At 43.1% G+C, this 26,160-nt stretch overlaps 1 protein-coding gene across 3 annotated transcripts; it reads left to right on the top strand.

Annotated features, from left to right (window-relative positions):
• The first annotated feature begins 92 nt into the window (after positions 1-92).
• ACOX1 (acyl-CoA oxidase 1) lies at positions 93-25,386 on the top strand. 3 transcript variants are annotated; one of them, XM_011225782.3, is made up of 14 exons: positions 93-360; positions 641-800; positions 12,582-12,742; positions 14,762-14,869; positions 15,703-15,822; positions 15,967-16,082; positions 16,467-16,636; positions 18,192-18,354; positions 19,006-19,196; positions 19,670-19,849; positions 19,962-20,067; positions 20,223-20,366; positions 20,502-20,708; positions 21,336-25,386. In XM_011225782.3, exons 1-14 carry the CDS (start codon positions 252-254, stop codon positions 21,384-21,386), a joined length of 1,986 nt encoding a protein of 661 aa, XP_011224084.1. In that variant the 5' UTR covers positions 93-251; the 3' UTR covers positions 21,387-25,386. The 3 variants fall into 3 exon arrangements, with proteins under 3 accessions (XP_011224084.1, XP_011224085.1, XP_011224086.1); XM_011225783.3 differs by lacking the exon at positions 12,582-12,742 and adding an exon at positions 5,450-5,610; XM_011225784.3 differs by lacking the exon at positions 93-360 and adding an exon at positions 5,450-5,610 and having other exon boundaries at positions 662-800.
• The last annotated feature ends 774 nt before the right edge of the window (positions 25,387-26,160 follow it).

Raw genomic sequence — 26,160 nt, 5'->3', positions numbered from 1 at the left:
TCAGCGCGCCCACGCCGACGCCGTGTCCGCCTCGGCCGCGGTCGAGAGCGCGCCCACCGTCGAGAGCGCGCCCACCTGCGGCGGCGAAGGAGAAGGGGCGGGGCGGGCCCAGGCGAGCGGGGGCGGGGCCTCGCGCCGTCCTGGGGCGGCTCATAGGGCCGGGCCGGAGCTGCGGACACCCGTCGCCGCTTCTGCCGCCGCCGCCGCCACTGCTTCGACCTCTGCCGCCGCCGCCGCTCCGTGTCGCCACCATGAACCAAGATCTTCGCAGGGAGCGGGAAGCCGCCAGCTTCAACCCGGAGCTGCTCACGCACGTCCTGGACGGCAGCCCCGAGAGCACCCGGCGCCGCCGAGAGATCGGTGAGGGCGGCGGGCCAGTCCTCCCTCCTTCCCCGAGCGCGGCTCCAGACTCGCTCGATGAGGAGTCGCGGGGCGCTGTGGAGCGTAGGCCGCAGTGCCTGGCTCGGCTTTGGGGGAGCCGGGACCCCCACTCCCGGGGCCGGCCTGTGGCGGGGTGAGGGGTGTCGTCCCCCGAGGGGGGCGTCTGTGCCCGCGCTCCCCAAACCCGCTGGGATTGAAGGAGGTGTCACGGAGCCCTGAATGTCTGTCTTCCTCTTGATGCCGTCTCGCTCCCTTCCAGAGAACCTGATTCTGAATGACCCAGACTTCCAGCACGAGGACTTGAATTTCCTCACTCGCAGCCAGCGTTACGAGGTGGCTGTTAGGAAGAGTGCCAACATGGTGAAGAAGATGAGGGAGTTTGATATCGCAGACCCAGAGGAAATCATGTGGTTTAAAAAGTAGGTATGCCTTAGCCTAGACGAAGTCCCTAAGCCTTAATTTATAAAAACGCACAGCCTGTCGTGTCCTTTTTCATCGTGCTCGGCGTTGGAAGACTCACACTGCTTATTTTCACCCCACTTTCAAGTGATACGTGTGAAAACTAGTGTTTACGTTTGTATTTAAGGCTTTTAAAGGGATGACGTTTGTAAAATGGTGATCGCGAAGGGAGAGGCTGCGGTTTTCATTCTCAGGCATCAGTACGAATTCCTTTGGCTCAGACATCACAGTGTAGAGTGATTTAAATTGCAGATTTGCCTTTACCATTTGTAACAAGGAGTTCTGCTAAATTTAGAGGCTGAATTCGATTTTTAGTTGCAAGACCAAACAATATTTTGGAGCAATAACAGATTGTATGTCCATATGAGAGTGCAGAGCTTGAGTTTAAACTGATGGACAATGTGGGGTACATGAAGAAAATGAGCCAAACTTCAGAGTGACTATAAAATATTTTAAGAACCTAGCATTCTTAAATCTGGTGGCAGTGTTATTTAAATGGCCCTCCCAGCATAGGAGACCTCCTAAAGCCATGCCTTGGTCCTAGTGCTGGAAAGAGTATGTAATTTTTCTTTTTCCAGACCATCTGTTTTTTATTGTGTTTTGTTTCTTAATTAGAAATAAAATAAGCACTTTTTTTTTCATTGCCTTTATCTGAATGAACACTCACTCTAATTACATGATCTGAGTACAAGGTTTCTTTGGCCTGTATCCTCTCTTACACTTCTCATTCATTCCTGGGCACTTCCTTTTTTGGGGGGTTTCAACATTTTAGAAGAATTCCATTATTTTCACCAATAAAGATGAAATGATACGAATGGTGTGTATTCAAGAGCCAGAAAAAGGGAACATGTTACAAGTTCTGCCTTTATGTAGTGGTAGAGATTTCTCCTTTATTCTACTGCCTCTAGTATGTTTGGTATCTTAAGTTTTTCAGTCTGACCTGGTTACTACTGTTAAGGATGAAATCATTTACTCTGGCCCTTCAGACTGCCCTGAGAATTCCTTTCCCTTTTAGTCATAAAATTATGATTTGCTTATTTTTAGTAGCCCAAATCAAAGTATTTACCAACTTCCAAATGTTCTTTTTTACTTTTAAAATTTGTAACTCATGGCTGTGAGAATATTGAGCTAGAGTACCTCCTAGAAGATTATGTTTCTGAATCACCTGAGTTGGGTTTTAGGTAAACTTCAAAAGTGTAAGATTTTATCCTTTTTTAAACAACCCCAAAAAAGAGGATTGTTTTGTTTTACTTTTAAGTGGTTGATGCAGTGTGTTTCAGAATCGATTAGATTCATAGTCAGTGGTGGTTCATAGAGTGTAAGAGTTGAGTGAAGTCACAATGAAATAGAGCAAATTCCTTTATGTGGGTTAAAGAACACAGGACACGAGCCAGTTGTTTTGCCTATCCTTTTTTATGATACAGACCTTGCTGTTTGGGGAATATAGGGTACAAAGGTTTTTTGGTTTTGGTTTTTAGAGATTTTACATATTTATTTGACAGAGAGGGAGCACAAGTAGCGGGAGCAACAGGCAGAGAGAGAGGGAGAAGCAGGCTCCCGGCTAATCAGGACCCAGGGATCATGACCTGAGCCAAAGGCAGCTGCTTAATGACTGAACCACCCAGGTGCCCATAGAGGACAAAGTTTAACACACCTTTTGACATCCTTCCAGGATCGCTAGGATAGGACAGGGAGATCAACTTACGTAAGAGAAAGGGATTGAAAATTACCCAGGATCTCTAGGATAGGACGGGGAGATCAACTTACATAAGAGAAAGGGATTGAAAATTAGTTACTGAATGCCATTGAATCCAAGCCCACCAATGATTGTGGCTCACACTTGGGTTTCACCTACCACTAAGAGAAAAAGTGCTCCCAGTTAACTATGACATCCTGTTATTTGTGAGATGCGCTTGATTTCTTAAATGCTAAGATGGGCGCGGGGTGATGCCAGAACTGGTGATAGAGTAATATTTCTCTTTCAGGGGATTTTGAGCATTTACTGGTTTCTTTATAATTATTTCTCCTATCTCAAAATTCATGTATGGGAATATTTTGAAGTTGATGGAATATTAGTAAGATACTGTGAGTTTTCTCAGCTTGAGCAGTAGAAGGACTGTTCTCTCCAGGCCCTGGTGGAAAAACCCTTGCTGTTTGGGGAATGTAAAAGTTGTTTTCCTAATCTCCTCTCCTGTCATTTTGTCTTTTAACTATCCTATTTACTATGAAAAGAAAACTGTAAAGTATTTTTAAAAGTAATATAAAATTCTAATGAGGATTAACCATGGTTTTTGTTATCCTCCTTAGGTTTTTAAAGCTGATTCCTTGAAAAGCATCTGGGGGAGGTATTAAACAGAATTTAGAAACAAGCATTGAGATTTTGTTCATGAGTTGATTTTCAAGTATCCTCAAAAGAATCTCCGTATGTTTATTAACATAAATATTCGACAGTCTTTGTTTTCTGTCATCTATTTTTCCCTCTGAGTTTCCTAGAGTTATATTGTGTCGGTATTGTTATTTCAAATAACCCCACAGTCTCCTCACTTCCCTTACGGGGAATAAGAGTCTTATGTGGCCACCATTTTTGATGCCTAAACTACGGCTTCTCTTCCTCAGAAATTCCTAGAAGTTCGTTTCCTTTTTTAGTGAAATATAATTGTTAGGAAATGCTGTGGGGCTCTTGCCTTTGAAAAAATGATGTCCACATTTATCTACCTCATCAGGCTTTTGACTCCCACGTCAGTGAGGCTGGGCGTTACTACTTCTTTTTTTTTTTTTTTTTTTAAAGATTTTATTTATTTATTCGACAGAGATAGAAACAGCCAGCGAGAGAGGNAAGCAGGGGGAGTGGGAGAGGAAGAAGCAGGCTCATAGAGGAGGAGCCTGACGTGGGGCTCGATCCCATAAAGCCGGGTTCACGCCCTGAGCCGAAGGCAGATGCTTAACCGCTGTGCCACCCAGGCGCCCCTGGGCGTTACTTCTCTACCGTCCAACAGCAGTAAACTGTTGACCCAAGTTACTTGGAAGCTAACTCACTTCTTCTGTTCATACCCCTCCTTTTTCCTGTTGCTCCCTCCATTCAGTTTAAATGGACATTCAAGGGGCACCTGGGTGGCTCAGTCGGTTGGGCGACTGCCTTTCGGCTCAGGGCGTGATCCCAGGGTCCTGGGATTGAGCCCCACATCGGGCTTCCTGCTCTGCTGGGACCCTGCTTCTTCCTCTCCCACTCCCCTCTTGTGTTCCCTTTCTCACTGGCACGCGCGCTCTCTCTCTCTCTCTCTCTGTCAAATAAATAAATAAAATCTTTTTAATAAATAAATAAATTGACGTTTGATATTGGCATAAAAATGATGGAACCTCTGGGTTAAAAAGGCGTTTTTGATGTTCCTTGGATGCAGGCATTCCTTAGATGTTTCAGTCTGCCCCTAGCACCCCTGAAAGGTGATCTTTGAACCTAAAGGTGGTAGGATTGGTTTTAGGGCCACCCCAAAAGTGAATTTGCAGTCTTCCCCCTCTTTCTTTTAATTCAGGCTCTGCTCACTGGACAGACCAAGACAAACTGGTGACACTGCTTCCTATTCTTTCCTTGAGGAGTCATGAAGGTCACTTAGGCGATGCTTACTTTGTACTTCGAGCTCTTTATATAGATAGAACAAAACAGACACCCACAAGGTATTTAACAGTGTAGCCAAGGCTGACTAGTGAATGTGATTTGTATTTTGACCATTTCACAGATTGTGTTTCATGAGAAAATAGTTGAGGACAGAATTTCAGTGTGATTGCAATTCCTTAACCTGGAGTGAGTATCAGAGACATCAGAGATAAATGCTTAACATTCTCACGTTTCTCCTTACCCACCTGTGAACTCTGAAGACTTTTAGAGATCTGTGGTTTGGCCCTGGAATATATTTACTAACCTGGATGTTTGCTTTGGTGTTACCTAGGGAAAGATTAAACTATTCTTTAGAAGTTTTGTTAGAAGCTCTACAAATAAGTGTTATGTGGAGCTCCTTTTGATTTTCAGAACAAGTAAAACTTGAAAATAAAGCAAACACACATACTCCAAAGAATCCAATAAAACCAACAGATGACACCAACAAAACCAAAAAAAAAGGGATTTTTAGGCTACAACTTGGGTGGAATTTGCTTCCTTGATGAAGTGTAGAGTTAAAGAATTCTGGCCCTGAAATGACTTGGGTGGGGAGGGGATAGATACCATTGGATTTGGCCTTCCAGGTGGGAAAATGGTTAATTTTACATTTAATTTCTTAAGAGAAGGGTTGAAGTTTTCCCAGTCTCAATCCTGAGGGCCATGGTTGTGTGGCAAGAATGGGTGGTAGAGGGGCGCCTGGGTGGCACAGCGGTTAAGCGTCTGCCTTCAACTCAGGGCGTGATCCCGGCATTATGGGATCGAGCCCCACATCAGGCTTCTCCACTGGGAGCCTGCTTCTTCCTCTCCCACTCCCCCTGCTTATGCTCCCTCTCTCGCTGGCTGGCTCTATCTCTGTCAAATAAATAAATAAAATCTTTAAAAAAAAAAAAAAAAGAATGGGTGGTAGAATGCAGTTTCTAGAGTAAGGCTGAGATCCTTTTTTTTTCTCTCCTGTAGAGTGCATTTGGTCAATTTTGTGGAACCTGTGGGCCTCAATTTCTCCATGTTTATTCCCACCTTGCTGAATCAGGGCACCACTGCTCAGCAAGAGAAATGGCTGCTTTCCTCCAAAGGACTCCAGATAATTGGCACCTACGCCCAGACGGAAATGGGCCACGGTTAGTCCACATTTGAGGGTCAGTGGGTAACCCACCTCAGGACTTAAACTGATGAATGACTCCTGATGTTTGGTTTTTCCTGCTGCTACACTTTTGGAATTTTGTCTTTCAATTGTTAAGCCTTAAATAAAATTCAGCTTCTCATTTTCTCATAGGTCATTTCCCTATACACTGATCCAAGACTCTAGCCTGAAACATCCTTCATTGTTGCTTCTAAAAGCCTTTTTGCCCTTGCTACATAGATCCCATTTTAATGGCTGTCGAGCAGTTTGGGAAGATGGGATTGAAAATGTGGCAAAACTGCGTTGGTGTCTAATTATAAAAAGAGACCTTGTTGGAAATTCTTGAGAGTGTTCATGCCTTAGCAATATCTGGAAGTTGCTTCTCTGCTTTATAAATGAAGCGAAAGATATGGATTTTAAGGGGGGTTTTGTTGCCGCCTAGCAGGCTTGTGAGGCAGTTCATGATTCTCTTCATTTCTTGACAGCAGTCTTTTTATTACACTTTTTTTTTTTTTTTTTACATATTTTTGGACTTTGTATTGCCAGTCATTCTTGGTTAAATTGTTCATAAAAATGGGGCACCTGGGTGGCTCAGTTAAGTGTCCAACTGCGGTCTTGATCTCAGGGTCATGAGTTTGAGCCCTGTGATGGGCTCCATGCTGGGCATGGTTTCTACTTCAATTGTTTATAAATGGCCAGCTCCTTTCAAAAAGCTTTGTGTTTGGTCTTTTTTTTTTTTTTAAAGGTTTTATTTATTTATTTGATAGAGATAGAGACAGCCAGTGAGAGAGGGAACACAAGCAGGGGGAGTGGGAGAGGAAGAAGCAGGCTCCTAGCGGAGGAGCCTGATGTGGGGCTCGATCCCAGAATGCTCGGATCACGCCCTGAGCCGAAGGCAGACGGTTAACGACTGCGCCACCCAGGCGCCCCTGTGTTTGGTCTTAATGTGAAGGAGGTTTGTTTTCATAGACAAGGCTTTTGGCAGGTTTGGGGGTTTTAATTTGAGCTGCCCAGTCTCGTTCCCTAATTTATCGTAAGGCTTCCATTATGTAAATAATAAGGAAAAGAGGAAGAGATGCAAATAGCATGAAAACTTCATTTTTGTGTTTGATTTGGTGCTTTTGATTGGCGAAATGGTTTAAGAAAATGTTCTTTATCATAATCCCCATGAGAACTACAGATTCTGGTTGTAATGTCTTGTGAACACCCTGCCAAAACATCCAAGACTTGCACTTCAGGGTGGCCAGTACTGAAATAAGCAGCCCGAGGAAAGGTTTCCTAAGGGAAGAAATGTAACAGTCATAGAGGTCTTCCTGTCTGGGGGAGGGAGGGAGGGAGAAAAGTGTGTGTGTGTGTGTGTGTGTGTGTGTGTGCGCGCGCGTGCTTTGTAATCTTGAAATAGCTTTGTGGTACACAACCCTTTTGTTTAAGTATGCATCAGTATGGAATTTATTTGACTACAGTGAGTGCTATTCATAGGAGGCATAAAGATGTAAATTATTCTGAGGCTAAACGTGTTTGATATGTATGTCTCACTGGTCTAACCCCTCTGCTTCTATAAAGTACATTGTAAATGTGTATTTGCCCTAAATTTTGAAAGAGAGGAAGAAACGAGGACTTGAAATTTCTGGTCTAAGGAGCCCAGAAATTGGACTGAGGTCCTGTGTTGTTCCGGGGGAGTTTGCCTTTTTGTTAGTTTTCTTTCCCTTATTGCTTCTCTTTTTCAGATATTTTCTTGTTTTTGAATCAGCTTTGTCTTCATCTCTGTATTTTAGAGAACAGAGTTGTCAGATTACGTCTCGTTTCTCGCTGGAGTCTTGTCCGTTCCTGTTGGTGTTTGTTGTGCTTCGTCCACTACTGTTCTTTTCTGGGGGGCACCAGTCAGTTTGTCGATTAATTCGCATCCTGTGACAGCATAGCCTTGTGTAGAATAGTAAGTCCTTCGACATCAAAGAGACTGGAAATAGAGCGACTTGTGCAGATGGAGGTTTGACGGTTCCATCCGGAAACTTCAGAATGTTGACTGGCCAACAATGATTATCTCAAGTGTCACGGAAGCACCTATAACTTTGAGTTCGGGATTCTGTCAGCTCTAGGTAGCTGCTGAGAGGTGAGGAGACAGCATTGCTCAGGCTCCTTCCGGGATCCTGAAGAGTCTTGAAATTCAGTCCCCTGCATGAAGTCTCCATCACCTGTCTTCTCTCTTCCCTCCTCTAAATACTCACCTGTCTGTAGAGGCATACACAATCTGGCACGCATTTGGTCTGTGGGTCTGTGAGCCTTATTTATTCAAGGGCAGAGGTCTGGGCTGTGGGGCGCACCCTCTCCTGGGGGTTCTGGTGTTGCAGAGACCATCTGTGGAACGTGGTCCAGCAATAATAATCCTCACCATACATTGCCTCCCAAAGCAGGTGGTATGTTTGGTCTTCACAGATACTTGGTCACTTCAGGTTCTGGCCACTTTATAGCAATTCTCCTTCCTTTGTTTTCTGCTGTTGTTGTTCAGGAAAATAGAGCTTATACAATACACATTTACCATCCTTGAAGATCGGTGCAGTGTCTGCGCCTTCCCATCACCAATACTCAAATATGAACTAAAGCACTTCTCTTCCTTTGAAACTTGAGAAATAGATAGTAAACATGATTGTGTAAGTCACTAGTCTTTCTCCCCTGTATTTTCACTGCCCTGTCTCCTGTCTCTTTCTTCCAAGTGAGTCTCTTCCCTGTTGGACTTCCCATAAGACTTGCTCCGTAGGTTTTGGGCTATACTAATTCCCCACTATGATTATTATTATTATTATTTTTTTAAGATTTTTTATTATTTATTTGACAGAGATAGAGACAGCCAGCGAGAGAGGGAACACAAGCAGGGGGAATGGGAGAGGAAGAAGCAGGCTCACAGCAGAGGAGCCTGATGTGGGGCTCGATCCCGCAACGCCGGGATCACGCCCTGAGCCGAAGGCAGACGCTTAACCGCTGTGCCACCCAGGCGCCCCAACTATGATTATTATTAACAGTATAAACTTTTTTACAAAATCTATGCCCTTTGGGGTTATGCCTTTGGAATATCTTTCTCAGAAGTAAATTACTGTGTTGAAAGGAGTGAACATTTTATAGCTTTTGTTGCAAAGTTTAAGGCTTCTTGAGACACAGAACAAGTCTATAGTATATTCAGTGAATTATTAGTGTACCATGTCTCCATAAACCCCATCAGTGTGATTACTTTAATTTTTTTTTTTTTTTGCTATTTTAATATTTATCTAAGAGTTAAAGTTTTAATTTTCCAATGCCAGTGAGCCTGGATGTTTTGGCTTACTCTATTTCCTATATATAAACTGGGTTTTTCTCCTTTGTGTATTGATTGAATAGAATCTGTACATTGATCTTATATGATTATGTTGTATCCTTCAAGTATTTTTTTCTTATTGACTTCTGTTTTGTTAAACGTTTTGGCCTTATGTATTGAATGCATCCTTCTCTGAATAGGTATAAATTTTTTTCCCCTTATCTTGGATAATTACTCTCTATTTTCTTCCAGTTTTTTCTGTTTGATTTATATTTAATGCTTTGACTTGTATATGATAGAGAATGATGAATGAATCCCATACTGTTTTTATGTTTAACTAGTAGTTTTTCCCCATTGTTCTTTCCAGTTCTTAGAGTTTTATTAATAGTTTCAATTTATTTCTGGAACCTTAAAATATGTTCTATTGATTAGTCCCTTTGTTTTTCTCCTAATATCATAAACATTGGTTCGTTTTTTTGTTTTTGTTTTTGTTTTTTAGATTTATTTATTTATTTATTTATTTGACAGAGATAGAGACAGCCAGCGAGAGAGGGAACACAAGCAGGGGGAGTGGGAGAGGAAGAAGCAGGCTCATAGCGGAGGAGCCTGACGTGGGGCTCGATCCCACAAAGCCAGGATCACGCCCCGAGCCGAAGGCAGACGCTTAACCGCTATGCCACCCAGGCACCCCAATATTTGTTGTTCTTGTACACTTACTCTTCTAGGCGAATTCCGATCTTAATTAGTCAAATTCTAAATTATATTCTGCAGGAATTTCAAATCCGTGTTGCATTAAGTCCTTGTATTTCTTGGGAAGTATTATCTTTATAATGATAAAGGACTGACTTCTCGATCGGAAATTAGCAATTTCGTTCCTGTTATGTATAACTTCTTGTATTCATCCTATTAGGTATTGATATTTTTTCTTAGTTAAATCTTTAATATCCTGAGCTAAGTTACTTAACAGATTTTAAATATTTTGTTGTGTTTGTAAATTGCTTTTCTTTTTACTGAGGTTTTTGTTTTAAGCGTCCTAATGGATAAGAATGCAGTGATTTTTTTTTCCTTAGAGCCTACAGCTTTTCTAAATTCAGTTTTTATTGATGATATTTTGTTGTCGTTAATTTCCTAGGATTATAATCATGCTATCCATGGAGATGCTGTTTTAAGTCCTTCGTTTCTTATGTATTGTTAATCTAATCATTTTGTCCTCAGCATTGGCTGCCAGCCCTGTGTCGTATAGAGGGAGGCACTGGGAAGGCCTTTTGGTGTTATGGTTTTATTTTTTTATTTATTTTTTTTTTTAAGATTTTATTTATTTATTCGACAGAGATAGAGACAGCCAGCGAGAGAGGGAACACAAGCAGGGGGAGTGGGAGAGGAAGAAGCAGGCTCATAGCAGAGGAGCCTGATGTGGGGCTCGATCCTAGAACGCAGGGATCACGCCCTGAGCCGAAGGCAGACGCTTAACCGCTGTGCCACCCAGGCGCCCCTGGTGTTATGGTTTTAAAAGAATTGACTGTAGCACTCACCAAAGTAAAATGTTGGTGCTTTGTAATTTTAAAATTAATGATTTAGAAATAATATATAATCTTTATCATGCATATATAACCAACTTTTTGCAACGAATACCTGATTTAAGTAAAAAAAAAAAAAAAAAATCTGTCCAGGTCACTTTCTCCTTGTAACATGTCTAAATTTCATCCACTTGTGAATGATCCTTACCCTAGTCACAAGAAACCTCTTTCTCCTAAAAACATTCTTCAGTCTCAAAATGGTTTCTGATTTCAGTAGTTTACCCCTGCCCTACTCAGTGTATTTTGTGGTAACCCTGGTGTGTGTTATTCTGTGACCCAGCACACTGCTGCAGACCCCTCCTGCGAGTCTGATGGGCTGCTTCAGAGTGGCCCCGTCCCTCCGCAGGAATTGCTCTGGGTTCTAGTAATGCACAATACTCTTTCAGCGCTAAAAGTGGCTGGTCCTGTGCCACAGGGTTCAGTCCTGGTTCCACTAGTTTCCTTCTCTCGGGTCCCAGGTGTACATTGATTTTTCTTCCAGGCACCGTTCTTTTAAAAGCTGGAGGCAGTGGCATTCCTGTTTGTGAGGTAAAAAAGCACTCTCTCATCATGCCAGTATGTTTTTCTGGAGGATTTCCACTATTTTTTTTAGCTTTTTATTTTGAAATGGTTATAAATTCATAGAAAGTTGCAGAAGTAGCACAGAGAGGTTCCATGGACCTCTCTACGCAGTTTCCACCGGTGCTAATGTGTTACAGGGGGGTTCCCTTTGCCACTTCCAAGGAGAGCTGCTCTAGTTTCGGCAGCTCTCCTTGGTCTCTCTGGTGTCCTCATCATTGTGCTCAGTCCGGGTTGCACTTGTACAAGAATTTCCCCAGCCAGAAGATGTGATTAGGTGGTGGGATTCTTGTCCTCGTTGTGCCATTATCTTCCTGATCTGAAAGCACTTAACTCACCTCAGCCTCATTTCTTTATAAAATGAGGAAGTGGGTCAGTCTTTGATTTTTCTGAGATTGGGTAACAGCACAACCATGCAGTCAGAAGACTAGCCGATCCGCCCTCACTGCGTGCCCTGGTTATTTTCCTCCTTACTCTCTGGACAAACAGAGATTTCAAAACTGAAATGTTGAGGAGGCTAATTTCTAAGATAATTAAAGAGAATAGTAAGAGCCATACAGAGTCAGTTAAGTTAGAGCTGGGAGTTCAATGGGATGCCAGTGATGTGTATCAGTCTACTTTCTATTAGAAATTCACACAGAAGTCTAAGGCATCTGCAAATTTGAAGTGGAAAAGAATGGCTTTAGAAAGTGGATTCAGGGGCACCTGTCTGGCTCAGTGGTAAAAAAAGTAAATAAATGGATTCAGACTTACTACAACTAAGATGTTTCTTATCATTAGTGACTATTCAAGTATAATTGGCTTGTTATGCATGAATCTGTTATTTGTAATGATTATTATGGTCTTTACTAAAAATTGCATGTCTTTTTTATTTCTGGTATCAATCATTGGGTGAAGAGTGCTGTCAATTTTTGTATTACATTGTTTCAGTAGGGCATGGCTGGGTATTTGTGACGAATCTGAATGAAATAACCAGATTTTTAAAAAACCAGATTTATGTAAGGAATGTGGGTCTGTGCTGGATGTTTTATGGATAAACATGAACGATTCCAGCCTAGAAGCATTGTTGAAATTGCTTCTAGGAAAGCCTTTTGTCCAGGAAATATTTTGTCCGTCTGAGAGAACAAAGTTCTCTTGCCTCACCTTCTCATCAGAATAAATCATTGTGCAACTTAAATTCTCCATCCCATACAACCTCTTCAAATTTTTTATTTCCTTTGATTTAATTGCAAGGCTGGATTCCGCTGCCTGCCTCGCATGTTTGTGCCGCGCAGGCTTTGGAATTGGTAGCCAGTCCTCGCCAAGACTGATTAAGCGCTGAGGAGCATAAGAAAAAACTTCTCACCAACTTAAGAAAAATGAACTTAGCCAAGAGTTTATTAAAGTAATACAGAAAGGGGCAGTGCTCCCACCCATGATAACGCCCACCCAACTAATTCATACTTAAGGTTTTTTTTTTTCTCCTTCCTGTTACTCTGTTCACATTGCTGAATCTCTCACACCTGATGACTCTTCTCTCAAATGCCCATCCTTGGTGTTTCTTCGAAGTTTTGTGCACCGAGGGCGCCCTGAGCCTCTGGATCTCCACTTGGGCATGTTCTTGCCTACTTTACTTCACCAGGCAACCGCAGAGCAGCAGGAGCGCTTCTTCATGCCCGCCTGGAACTTGGAGATCATTGGCACTTATGCCCAGACAGAGATGGGCCATGGTATGGTGCATTCAGTCTACCTTCTGGGTTGGGCGGGGCTCTGCAGGCTTAGCATATGTGGAGAGCCCACCGCATGTTAGCAAGGGCATATCCACATACCATGGTCTTTCCGCAGAAGCCAGGTTTTTCATATATACAAGTCTTGGCAAAGACATTGCTTTGGTCAGTGGAAATAAAGGTTATGTTATCACAGAGATATGCTGATTATTCTTTCTCATGATTCCCCTTCAGTGGGTCAAGAATTACAAATCAGGTTTTATTTTACTGTGTGGTTTTTCAAGTTCATAGGAGTTGTGTAGAATTTGTGTGCATGTGGAATCTGAGCCGATCTTTCTTTCTTCATTACTATTTGATTACCTTTCCTACGGATACCTTAATGAACTTGCACAAATTCCAGAAGAAACAGATTAGTAGTACAAGTGCTCTCTGACTTGCTTGAGGGAAATGAGCGGCTTGTATAACCATAACGTGAGCATTTTATACTTCGATCTTTTTTGTGCCTCAATTCAGTAAATTCAGTCAAGGTCTGAAGGTAGCTTGGCCAAAGATTATGAAAAAAAAAAAAAGATAAGTCGTATTTCCAGGTAGTCGGTTTTGGAGGGAGTGGCTGTCCCTGTTAATCTGATCTGAATTGGTGTTTCTATTTGCTGTTCATTGCCATCTGTCTTCTCTTTTCCTGCTTCAAAGTTTCAGAACAACTGATCTAATGTATATTTGCAATGTGCTCCTCATTTCTGTGCAACTCTATCTTAATTTTATAGCTAATTTGGCTCTTGGTGCTAAGTTGTATTTTACAGGATTTTCACAAGACCCAGAGTGGAGTATTGTTTGGTTCCATTGTGCATTTGCAAACATTTTGTCATTATCTGTTCTGTTACTCTGTTACTTCTTTTCCTGTAAAAAACGTCTTTGGTGAAAGTGCCTGTCTCCTCGATTCTCACACGTACTCAAGAAGGTTGTGGATCACACATGAAATGGCCATTTCTGTTCCTCAACTTGGAAGTTTCTAAATGTTTCAAAGTTTAAGTGTTTAATGAGGTCTGGAATTATCTGAGAAGTTCGGGAAAAGGTTCTCAGCATTTGCTTCAGGATTGTATTATTAGAGGCAGTGTCCCATAGAACATTTTTCCGTAACTGTTTTCAAAGAATTTTGGCATATTCATATTAGGATATAAAGCATGAATCTTTGTCCATCTCCAGTAAACATGACACTGGGAACTCTTCCTTGTCACGGTAACGAACCAGCCAGCGTCAAAGTTAAGGCCTGGCATTGGAAATCGCTGCGTGCACTGGGACCTTATTACCGGAACTTAGCAAATTTTTTAAAAAAGTCACTGTTCCAGGTCTTTTTCTCCATAGTGGTGATATCTTTTTAAAGTCTTGTTTTCCATTCTACCAGTCACTCTGAAATAAGTCTTTAATTTATAAGAACTTTGGCTGGAGTCTCTTTCTGTCCCGTTATCTTAGTCTTTTTGAATAGAGAAGCCCGAAATATTGAACTGGTGTGTAGACACCATACATGAGTTGAAATTGGCACACTTAAACTTAGAGGTGTTATTTTAAAAGGGCAGTTAACTTCCCTGTTATTTTCCTATCCTATGATCTTGTGAAAATACGATTGTAAACTGCCTTTATATTTTCTTTTGGTTGACCTCAATAGAGGTGCATTAATTAAAGTATAGCAATAGAACATGCTTGACGTCTATGTTTTCCCTCGATAGGAACTGCCTGGTTTGAGTATAGGAAATTATGGGGCCCCTGGTTCAGTGGGTAGAGCCTGTAACTCTTGATCACAGGGTCATGAGTTCGAGCCCCATGTTGGGTTTACTTTAAAATATATGTATAAGGAATTATGTATCTTGGTTATTAACTACCTGTGGCTCGTCTACAAATGTGTTGTTGTCATTAGGTTTTGTTGTTCTCTGAGATACTAGAGCCGAAAGGACAGGGCAGGGGATTTTACCCTGTGCCTGTTTGTTCCCATATTTTATCCAAGGTGAATGTAACTTATTTCCTTAGGAACTCATCTCCGAGGCTTGGAAACCACTGCCACTTACGACCCTGAAACTCAGGAGTTCATTCTCAACAGCCCTACTGTGACCTCCATCAAGTGGTGGCCTGGTGGACGTATGTGAATTTTTTAGCATTTATTGGATGTTTTGAAGAGTTATTACAAGATTGTGTTTGGGATGTAGAGCTTATATGAGAATATCATTTTGAAATATAGGAAACACTCTGGAGTCTTAGACTCCTCTCAGCTGGTGACAGTCTCTTGCAGTGCCTGCTCTCTTGTAGACCTTCCGCCATTTACAAGGCACAGAAAGGATGGCTGTCTTACTCTCAAGTTTTCATCTGCACATTCCCATCACTAGCACAGTTTCCTTAGTCACCATTTAAAGCAGCTTAGTATTCCCTGTGTGGTTATAAGTAATTTAAATGTAAATAGCCACATGTGGCTAGTGGTCACTGTTTTGGAAAGCACTTCATTAAGGGAGAAAAAGGAAATAAATTAATGTTCTTATGGTTATCCTAAAAAAAATTTTATGTAAATGAATGAGAAATAAGTAGAAGAGAAAGTAAAGTCTTTTTTTATTTTTTTACGTATTTTTTTTTTAGTAAAGTCTTTTTTAAAATGAAGGATTACTATCAAATCAACAATACCTTAAACTTACAAATATTATAGGTCAATAATATCTCAATAAAATTTGTATAAAAGCTTATATATATATGTATTTGGGATGAAGGATTGCTTAGGCAAAACACAGTAAATTTTAGTGACTATCAGCTTATGTGAATTTCTTTCTAAAAACTGTGTGTGGTACTGTCATTGTCTCTTGGGTACACTTTATTGATGGAGGCTGGTATTTAACATATGGTTTTCCACCATCTTTTATTTCTGTCCTTTGAAAGTGTTAAGAAAGTTTGCTCACTTCTCTCTCCTGTTCTCTTTGATGTTACAGTTGGCAAGACTTCAAATCATGCAATAGTTCTTGCCCAACTCATCACTAAGGGGAAATGCTATGGATTACATGCCTTCATCGTACCTATTCGTGAACTTGGGACCCATAAGCCTTTACCAGGTTAGAATTGTTCGTCTGCTGTTGAAATGAAAAACTAAACTGTCGCTTTCTTCTAAAAAACTATCACACACCACGAAAGAGGCCAGGACAAGCCAGGAATTGCAGAACATAACCACCTTATGACTTTCCTTTCATCTGTGGTAGGTATTACTGTGGGAGATATCGGCCCCAAGTTTGGCTATGATGAGATGGATAATGGCTACCTGAAGATGGACAATTACCGTATTCCCAGAGAAAACATGCTGATGAAGTATGCCCAGGTATAGTTAGAGGAGCAGAGATGTCAAATATGGGGGTTTCAGGGGCTGTTGATAACCACGGGGTTGCAAGGGTGTGTTCTTCTAGAGGGTAATAACATATTTTTGCTTCTGATACTTCTTTTATTAATGACAGTAAAATCAAAAGCAGTTGGCAGATACGAGGAACATATTCTAGTTTGCTAAACCAGTGGGTCTCAAACTTTAGCATGCGTTAGAATCACCTGGAGGGCTGTGTAAAGTAGATCAGGGTGGAGTTGAGATTTTGTATTTTAAGCAAGTCCCAGGAGATGCTGCCATTCTGGGGACCACCCTTTAAGAATCATGAGCACAGACTGCCACTTGGGTTTAACAGAAGGAAGCATCAGTCCCATGTTCTTTGTCCAGGTGAAGCCTGATGGCACATACGTGAAACCTGTGAGTAACAAGCTGACCTACGGGACCATGGTGTTTGTCAGGTCCTTCCTCGTAGGAGAAGCTGCTCGGTGTCTGTCCAAGGCTTGCACCATTGCCATCCGATACAGCGCTGTGAGGCACCAGTCTGAAATCAAGCTGGGGTAAGGGGGGCATCTGAGATGGGCTCAGTGCTTAAGAATACCTTTGACCCCATTCAAATATCAAAATTCCCAAATGTGGTCTCGAGACGACGCATTGGGTATGCAAAATCAGTTAAGGTGGCAGTGTGCTGGGTCTGCTACTTAGAAACTAGACTTCCGGGGTGCCTGGGTGGCACAGCGGTTAAGCGTCTGCCTTCGGCTCAGGGCGTGATCCCGGCGTTATGGGATCGAGCCCCATATCAGGCTCCTCCGCTATGAGCCTGCTTCTTCCTCTCCCACTCCCCCTGCTTGTGTTCCCTCTCTCGCTGCTCCACGGGGTGACGCTGGCTGTCTCTATCTCTGTCAAATAAATAAAATCTTTAAAAAAAAAGAAAAAAGAAAAAAAGAAACTAGACTTCCTTTCTTAAGTAGAAAGATGAGGGTAGCCACCTTATTATTATTATTATTATTGTTTTAAGATTTTTATTTATTAATTTGATGGAGAGAGACATCCAGCGAGAGAGGGAACACAAGCAGGGGGAGTGGGAGAGGAAGAAGCAGGCTCCTAGCGGAGGAGCCTGATGTGGGGCTCGATCCCAGAACGCTGGGATCACTCCCTGAGCCAAAGGCAGACGTTAACGACTGCGCCACCCAGGCACCCCAACCACCTTATTATTTTTAACCTAAGAAAAAAACAGTAGTATTATTTGAGCTCTGTAAATGAAATGTTTAGGGGCGCCTGGGTGGCTCAGTTCGTTAAACATCTGCCTTCATGTAGGACTCTGGGCTAGTGGGAATCCTGCTTCTCTCTTTCCCCCTGCTCGTGCTTCTCCCTTTCCTGCTGCTCGTTGCTTGCTCGCTCGCTCTCTCACTTTCTCTCTCTCTCTCAAATAAAAATTTTTTAAAAAGATAAATGTTTAGAACACTAACGGCAGTTTGAAAATCCTAATTCCTCCTAAGAACTATGAATTGGGTATGATGGGAGTGGCATGACCAGGACTCCCTGTTGTGTTCATAGCCATAATTTAGTCTTACTGCTTTTCACTTAAGTGTGACTCCCTGATGACCTTTTTAACTCGTATAGAAGGAATAAAGAAATCAATAAGAGCTGACCATCTAAGATGTCAGATGATAAACTCTGTCCATGGGGTCTTCTCCAAAATTGTGGTTAAAATAGTTTATCCAGCCATCTAGTGTGTTAGACTTCTTTATCATTGCCTTCCTTCTGTGAAGTTAACTTTGATTTTTGTATGTTGCTATGAGATATAGTTTCCTCAGTCACACTGCAAAGACTAAGATAGACACGAACTTCACAGCTAGAAAATTCTGTCCACCTAAGGGGTTCAAAAAGGTGGACAACATGGTTTTTCCGTAGCCAAACAGCCTAGATTTCAGTTGAGTGAGGATCTGCCACATATTTGCTGTGTGACCCCAGGCAGGTTCTTAACCTCTTGTTTTCTCCTCTGTGAAATGGGGAGAATGAGAACTATTCAGCATGTTGGAGTATTTAGACCAGAATCTGGTGCATGTTAAGTTTTATGTAAGTGTTTACTTTTGTTTCTTCTGTATCCTTTAGTGAACCAGAACCACAGATTCTGGATTTTCAGACCCAGCAGTATAAACTCTTCCCACTCCTGGCCACAGCCTATGCCTTCCAGTTTGTCGGTGCATACATGAAGGAGACCTACCACCGGATTAACGAGGACATTGGCCAAGGGGATCTGAGTGAACTGCCCGAGGTATGTGTTTACTGCTCCGCCCTTGGGCACCCTTCTGTTTGATATTTGCCTGTTGGATAACGTCCAGAGAAAACTAAATGTGGGGATTTCTTGAGAAGAATCCATGTATTCTCAAAAGATACAGCCATGGGGTGCCTGGGTGGCACAGCGGTTGAGCGTCTGCCTTCGGCTCAGGGCGTGATCCCGACGTTGTGGGATCGAGCCCCACATCAGGCTCCTCCGCTAGGAGCCTGCTTCTTCCTCTCCCACTCCTCCTGCTTGTGTTCCCTCTCTCGCTGGCTGTCTCTATCTCTGTCGAATAAATAAATAAAATCTTAAAAAAAAAAATAACAGCCATTTTTTTAATTGAAAGTGAATCTGATATGAAGATATGTGGGTTTTGTTTTTAAGTTTCAGAAGTACTATACCGTGTGGATCGTTTATTAATCAAGGGAATGTAAGTGGTGACTTTTTTGTCAAGTGGAACAGTGTGGAAGGGAGTGTGGGAACAGTATGAATTCAGGCCACTGAGGTGACCATGGTTTGGTTTGCATGCGTGGCAAGTGATGTGGTAAGTGACCAGCACTGTTAGGTGAGGAAGAGAGGGCTTCATGCGGCGGCTCACACCGTCAGCGCCGCCCGCGCCCTGACAGCCTGTGCTCGCTCCTCCAGCTCCACGCCCTCGCGGCCGGCCTGAAGGCTTTCACCTCCTGGACAACTAATGCTGCTATCGAAGCCTGTCGGATGGCGTGCGGTGGACATGGCTACTCTCACTGCAGTGGCCTCCCGAATATCTATGTCAATTTTACCCCCACCTGCACCTTTGAGGGAGAGAACACTGTCATGATGCTGCAGACGGCTAGGTGAGAACCTGATGTGTGCTTTATCCGTTGTTACAACGTTTGAGGGGCGCCCCAGTGGCCCAGTCCCTTAGGCATCCGACTCTTGGCTTTGGCCCGGGTCGTGATCTCAGGGTCCTGGGATCAAGCCTGGCATCGGGCTTTACACCCAGTGTAGAGTCTGCCTGGGATTCTCTCGCCTCTCCCTCTACCTCTTTCCCCCACCTGTGTGCGTGCTCGCTCTCTCTCTGTCTCTCAAATAAATTTAAAAAAGAACACTGAGTCCTCTTCATAGTTCCTGTTCCCATGTTTGCTCTTCATGTTACATTTGTTCTGAGAGATGTGGTTTTGCCTCCCATCCCAACCCTCTGGTTTTATCTTGTGGTTGACCCAGCAAGTACAAAACACCTCTCACGTTGCTTAAAGTCATTGTAAGAGTTTATCTCCGTGTCATCAGAAGCGTAGTTACTGAAAGCATGTGCACTGGTCATTTTTAGGTTCCTGATGAAAAGTTATGACCAGGTGCACTCAGGGAAGTTGGTGTGCGGCATGGTGTCCTACTTGAACGACCTGCCCACCCAGCGCATCCAGCCGCAGCAGGTGGCGGTGTGGCCGACCGTGGTGGACATCGACAGCCCCGACAGCCTAACGGAAGCATACAAACTTCGTGCAGCCAGGTTAGCCCCCCCTCGGAAGCTGGAGTAGGTAGCTGGGAGGGCTCTCGGGGCTGGGGCCTGAGCACTGCTCAGCATTTCCTGCAAGCTCCAGTTTTCTTTCATTTCTTAACAGATTGGTAGAAATTGCTGCAAAAAACCTTCAAAATGAAGTGATTCACAGAGAAAGCAAGGAGGTAGCATGGAACCTAACTTCCGTTGACCTTGTTCGAGCAAGCGAGGTCAGTGACAGTTCTCCCTTTTTCTCTCTTCTTCCCTCTCTCCCTCTCCATCCTTCATGCTGTCCCAACCCATTTTCTTAGTGCAGAAATCCTTGTTGCAGTGCAGTGAATCTTTTGCAAAGGTGGTCTCACTCTCGTGTTTTCTTTTTATCTAGGCACATTGCCACTATGTGGTAGTTAAGCTCTTCTCAGAAAAACTCCTCAAAATTCAAGATAAATCCGTCCACGCTGTTTTAAGGAATTTATGTCTCCTGTATTGTCTGTATGGAATCAGTCAGAAGGCAGGGGATTTTCTTCAGGTGAATATTTTCTGAATTTAAGTCCTTTTTTTTTTTTTTTGGTAGAAAAATCTTTGTGGTCTGCTTTATAGTTGTGTGTGTGCGCATATATGTGAGTGTCTGTATACATTTGTTTGCTTGTTTTCTGTCTTCTAGGGAAGCATCATGACAGAATCTCAGATTACCCAAGTAAATCAGCGCATGAAGGAGTTGCTGACTGCAATTCGCCCAGATGCTGTTGCTTTGGTGGATGCATTTGATTTTCAGGATGTGACACTCGGCTCCGTGCTTGGCCGTTATGATGGGAACGTGTATGAAAATTTGTTTGAGTGGGCCAAGAAATCCCCACTGAACAAATCAGAGGTACAAAAACAATGTCTTTTCACCTTTTGAAATTCTTCATTTGAATATTAAGGCAGGAAAGACCTCAGAGGTGACTCCTCTGAAAGTTTTGGTGGCTCCTGTGACTGAGTGGCAGATTCAGAAGGAAACTGGCTTGTTCTCACAGTACACAGATCTTCGTCTTCTTGACTACTTAATAACTGGTGGACACGTTCAAACATATACAAACACAGAATACCACAATACACCCCCCTGTACCCTTTGTCACACCCCAGTGACTAATCTCATGGTCATTGTGTTTCACCTGAACACCCCTCCCCCCACCAGCTCCCCTGGGGATTATGGTGAAACAAACCCAAGATAGCAGATAACTTTATCCATGGATATTTCACTGTGTATCTCGAAAAGATAAGGACTTTTTTAAAACATGACCACAGTGCCATTCCCCCACCTAAACAAGAATCATATCGTGAACTACCCAGTCAGTGTCCACATCCCCCAGTTGACTCCGTTGGTTTTTTTAATTTTTCCCCCTTCAGTGTTTTGGATCACGATCCAAATAAGGCTCAGGTACCTTCTCAGTTAAAAGTATGCTTGTTCACGCTGCGGGCTCCTCATCAGTCGTTCTTTCTTTCTCCCTGCCCGCAGGTCCATGAGTCATACTGCAAGTACCTGAAACCACTGCAGTCCAAGCTGTGAAGGGTCATGGCGACAAGGTTGATCTGCTCCATAAAGCAGCTGACTCAACACCCCTCGCGCTTGTCACACAGATCTGCTCGGAACCTTTACCAAACTCAGAGAGCTATAGAGCAAATGATACATTGAGCCCTTTCCTCTTTCTATAAATGAAGAAAAAAAATGAACAGATTTCAGAGATTAAATGAAAAAAACAGATGTGTTTTAAGTGCAATTAACACTGCCGGAGACCTGCCAGGCATCAGAAGGAGCTTTACGAGCTGCAGCGTGACTTCCATCCATAGTGCTGCTGACCCCAGTAGGCCAGGACTTTGGATAACTCGTAGAATTTAACTACTGAGTAGTTAATTATTTTCACCTCTTAATTGCTAATCACTGGATATATAAGTGTTTTTAAGCAAAGGTATTTTTTAAGGGGGGTAAAGCCCTTCCCACCTTTTCTGCTAAATGTTCTACTACTCCTGCCAGGGGCCGTGGCTAAGAAGCAGGACTGAAGAGAAGGGATTCGGGGAAAGGAACAAATGAGGAAACTTAGCGTGAGTGAAATGTGTGCCTGACACATTGACACGACTTCCGCCTGTTTGCCCCTCTTGGCCGACCAAATAGTTGTTTCCACCTAACTGTTCACAGCAGCATCTTCCCGGCAGGAGTTCTTCAGCACAGGCCTAGCATAGGCTCACTGTCCCGTGTCATTAGGAATTAATCCTCCATTCGAGGGATCCCTAAATCATCGGTGCGGTAACACAACAACTCACTTAGTCCCAAACTTCTTGGGAAAGGGCAAGAAGCAAAATTATCTCTGCATTTGACTTTTGGCCACTGATGGCACCTCCATCAGTGATAATTCATCCCTCTCCCCCTCTCCCTGTCCTGAAAGAGATGCTAAGAAAGGAGAAGAAGGGGTCACAGTTCCTTTGTAGTAGAACTGAGTACAGGGAGAGCTCTCTTAGTTGCGGTTACTGTGACTGTGGTGGCCCTATCCACTGGATATTCTGGAACAATCCAGATTTTCTGTATTCTGCCATTTGTCATAAGCGGTTACAATGCTTGGAGGTCACAGTGTCTGGCAGTACAGAGATAGAAGCATCACTCACGCCACCTCTTCTGCCCAGGAGTACCCCAGGAAACTCCTTTGACAAACCATGTCTTCTGGTTTTTGGATATAAATCATAGAATCGGTATAATCATCGAAACTGTGACTAATGGATAAATGCAAGTTCCATAGACTCATTGTACATTGGCTTTATTTTCGGTCTGTTTCTAGGAGCTTGATCTGAATTGTGACATTGTCCTTTGAGCTGAAACCTAATTTACACAATCATTGTACATTTAAAGGTTAAACACATACTTCCTAATGAAGTTTTTTCTTAAAATCGATGTAAAACAGCATCACTTGATTTTTTTTTTTTAACCTGTTAACTGTATCTGTGACATCTGTCTCATGAAACCAATTCTAGAATCAGTCTTGAGAATGTAGCCTAATTCAGGGGAAGTGTTATTCCTACCTTGGGACCCAACGTAAAGTCTATCCCACTGAAACCAGTTATATGAGACTTTCCTGGCCAGAAGTACTGTCTGTTGACACAAGCCTTAACCCTCCCCCCAAGAGGAACTTGCTTTAAGCTTGATGTTAACAAGCACTCTGTTAATTTCTTCAGGCTATATCTTGACAGTAATTCAGATTCTTGGAAATAACAGAGTAAATTGCTTAATATTGACCTGTTAAATGTAGAATTGCTTCAGAATTAGTGGTTAAATACCTTATTCACAGATGACCATCTGTAATTGGGGTCTGAGCGGGTTTGAACTAACACCCACCGAATCCAACAGCATGGATCTGGGATCTCCGGGCAGGTTTGAGCAAATTGTAGACACTGTAGAGCCCCCTTCAGTCCAGCACCTTGAGTATTATTTACAAGTGAATTATCTGATATTTGATACTGTTTTTATTAACATTGGGATTTTTGTCTTGTACTTTATTCACTGTAACCTAGAAATACAGTAAAACCTCCCTAATTTGTAATATCACGAGGAAAAGAGAATGCCACATAATTAAACATGAGTTTAAGTCACAAAGAATCTTAAGGTCCAGGTTTATGAGGTTATCAGGTGCAGGTAACACTAAGAACAAAACAAAGCGCGCTCTCCCCAGCAGAGAAACGCATACATGTCGCAGCTCTCAGAGCTGCAGATCCAGTTTGCTCTCCCGAAGAAGCCAGGTCTCTGCTACAGATAAGGTTGGTTCTTTTTGCGAGCCGTTTTCACAAGTACAAAGATAAATTTCAACCTACTGTTCTCTAAAATGAGAAGTGCTAAGAGAATTAATGATAGAAGCCTTTTTTTTTTCTTTTTTAAGTACTATGAACCAAACTCAAAATTGGAATTTTGAGGCTTACGATTTTGCCGTTTGTAGTGGATGAAGGTTGAGTCTTCCTGAAGTGTTGGGAGCTCTGCTTTGTGCTCTGCTAGTTATATAAAGAGGAGTATCTCAGTGTTTGAACATTAGTGGCCTCAAAGCACAGTTGGTTCCAAAGCCTTTGGGGCCTTCATATTCTTGGCTTAAGAACATAGCAGTGCTAAGTATCAGCTTATCTTCAGAACATTGACTTAATTGCTGCATTAACTATATTCACGTGCCTTCGGAGAACTCCCTGTGTGTAATTTCAGATATCATAGACCTGGAGGCATTTTATAGATCCTAAACATGCTAGGTCTTAATTCTTGGGTTTTCTTCAGTGCAGGGCTTTGGTTGGAGCAGCATGACCAGTTCAAGTTCAGAAATTGTTCAGATGGCTGTGACCCTCAGTCCCTCTCGCCCTTCTGAGCCCCTTCCATCCATCTTATTAGGAAGGAAGAGATGAGGTGCAGGTGTGCACACCTGCTAATCTTTATAAATGTGGTAGGTATGCTCGGGATCATAGGTTGCCTTCAAGCAGTGCCAGGAAATGGGTGGTTCTACCTGAGACCAAGAGTCTCTTATTGATTCTCCTTACTCAGATAAAGATTTTGATCATTCTCATGAAATAATGCAGAGGTCATTTCAGCTGAGTATTTACTACTCTGTTCTTGGAGGGTTTGACCAAGTCACACTGTAAATGACTGAAATGACTTTTTATTTTAAAATACCAATAGACGTTTGCTCTTAGCTATACACACTAAATTCTCACTACCTATTCCTGTGCTCCATGATGGTAAACAGAAACATGAGGAATCCTTAGAGTTATCAGGTGTTAGCTGTTGCAGACCTGCAAATTCCTAGGTTCCAAGGGTTTTTTGTTTCGTTTTTATTTTGCTTTAAGTTTATTTGGGCAACTGGTACCTGCATGGCTCAGTTGGCTAAGGGTTTGCCTTCGCCTCAGGTCATGATCCCGGGGTCCTTGGATCATGCCCCAAGTCAGGCACCCTGCTCAACCGGAAGTCTGCTTCTCCCTCTAACCCTCTCCCTGCTTATACTCTCTCTCTCAAATGAATTAAGTTTTAAAATAAATACATTTAACTGGGCCATTGATTATCTTAGGAAGATCATGAAAAATTGAGGAGTGATTATAAGAATTCTGAATCAAAATAGGTGGTTTTGCCACAATACTGTTGACTAAGTCATGGTTTAGGTAGCAAACATATAACCTTCCACATAATGTTCAGACTGCTGACTACTTTGTAAAACACCGTTTTATTTCCAATTGCTGTAGATTCAAGGAAATTACTTGTATTCTTCAGTGTGTGTAATTCCTTGCTACCTTTTCCTTTTTACTGTTAGGGTTTGCGTTCGGTTCCCACCTGACAAGATGCATTTAGCATGTATTGTTACCCATCCCTGGCTGGACCTGTCAGTGGAAGTGTGAGTACCGAGCAGGTGCACGGGTCCAGAACTTCTGAACCATGATTGGACATCTGTGACCCGCCAGCCCTGCTTGGCTTGGGCTGCGAGTTAGCCAAACCATTACCCCCTTTTTCCCTTGTAAAATTGAAAAAATCCTTAATAAAACCTGTGGTTAACACAAAATGTGTTTTGTGCCTTTATTGGGTGGCGGTGTCGGATTCCGTTATGGCTCTGCAGCTTTGATTTTCCTTTTTTTTTTTCTTTTCATTTCTTTCATTATTTGAGAGAGAGTGAGCATAAGCGGGGGGGGGGGGGGGGGTAGAGGGAGAGAAGCAGACCCTGCTGAGCAGGGAGCCCATGATGGAGAACTTGATCTGAGGACCCTGGGATCATGACCTGAACCGAAGGCAGATGCCTGACCGACTCAGCCACCCAGACGCCGCAGCTTTGATTTCCCCAATTGAGCCGGTAGGTCACAGCCACTACCCTAAGCTTTGGAGTGTAGGACACATACATAATTGTTCACGGTTTCACACGTCAATTTAATACATTTCTCATGCCCCGCCACCTGGCCACGAGTCAGCGCTCAGAGGAATTCCTGGAACCCAAGTTCCGGCAGTGTCCGGGGAGGGCGAGAGGAAGAAGCCCAACGGTCTTGGAGCCGGCCGCCTTCCTCCGCAAGTGGCGTGGAGGCAGCTCCTAGCAACGTGCCGACCGCGAACAGAGGCTAACGGCCGCGGCGCGGTACTCTGGGAAATGTAGTTTATCTCGGCGTCCCCTGTTATCTTGACTCTGGTCAATGACCGGACCGAGAACTACAACTCCCAGCATGCCTCGCACCACGGCTTTCTCTCGAACTCCGAGCGACTGAGAGATTGGCGTCCGGGGGGCTCCGGCGCGGGAGGCCAGAGCGAGTTGGGCTCGAGTGGGGTCCGGACCAGCATCTATGGCTAGTGG

The sequence above is a fragment of the Ailuropoda melanoleuca genome, chromosome 13 (assembly GCF_002007445.2).
Source record: "Ailuropoda melanoleuca isolate Jingjing chromosome 13, ASM200744v2, whole genome shotgun sequence".
Taxonomy (NCBI): Eukaryota; Metazoa; Chordata; class Mammalia; order Carnivora; family Ursidae; genus Ailuropoda; species Ailuropoda melanoleuca.
The sequence above is the reverse complement of the archived record's forward strand: the minus strand, read 5'-3'. Positions and strand labels throughout refer to the sequence as shown.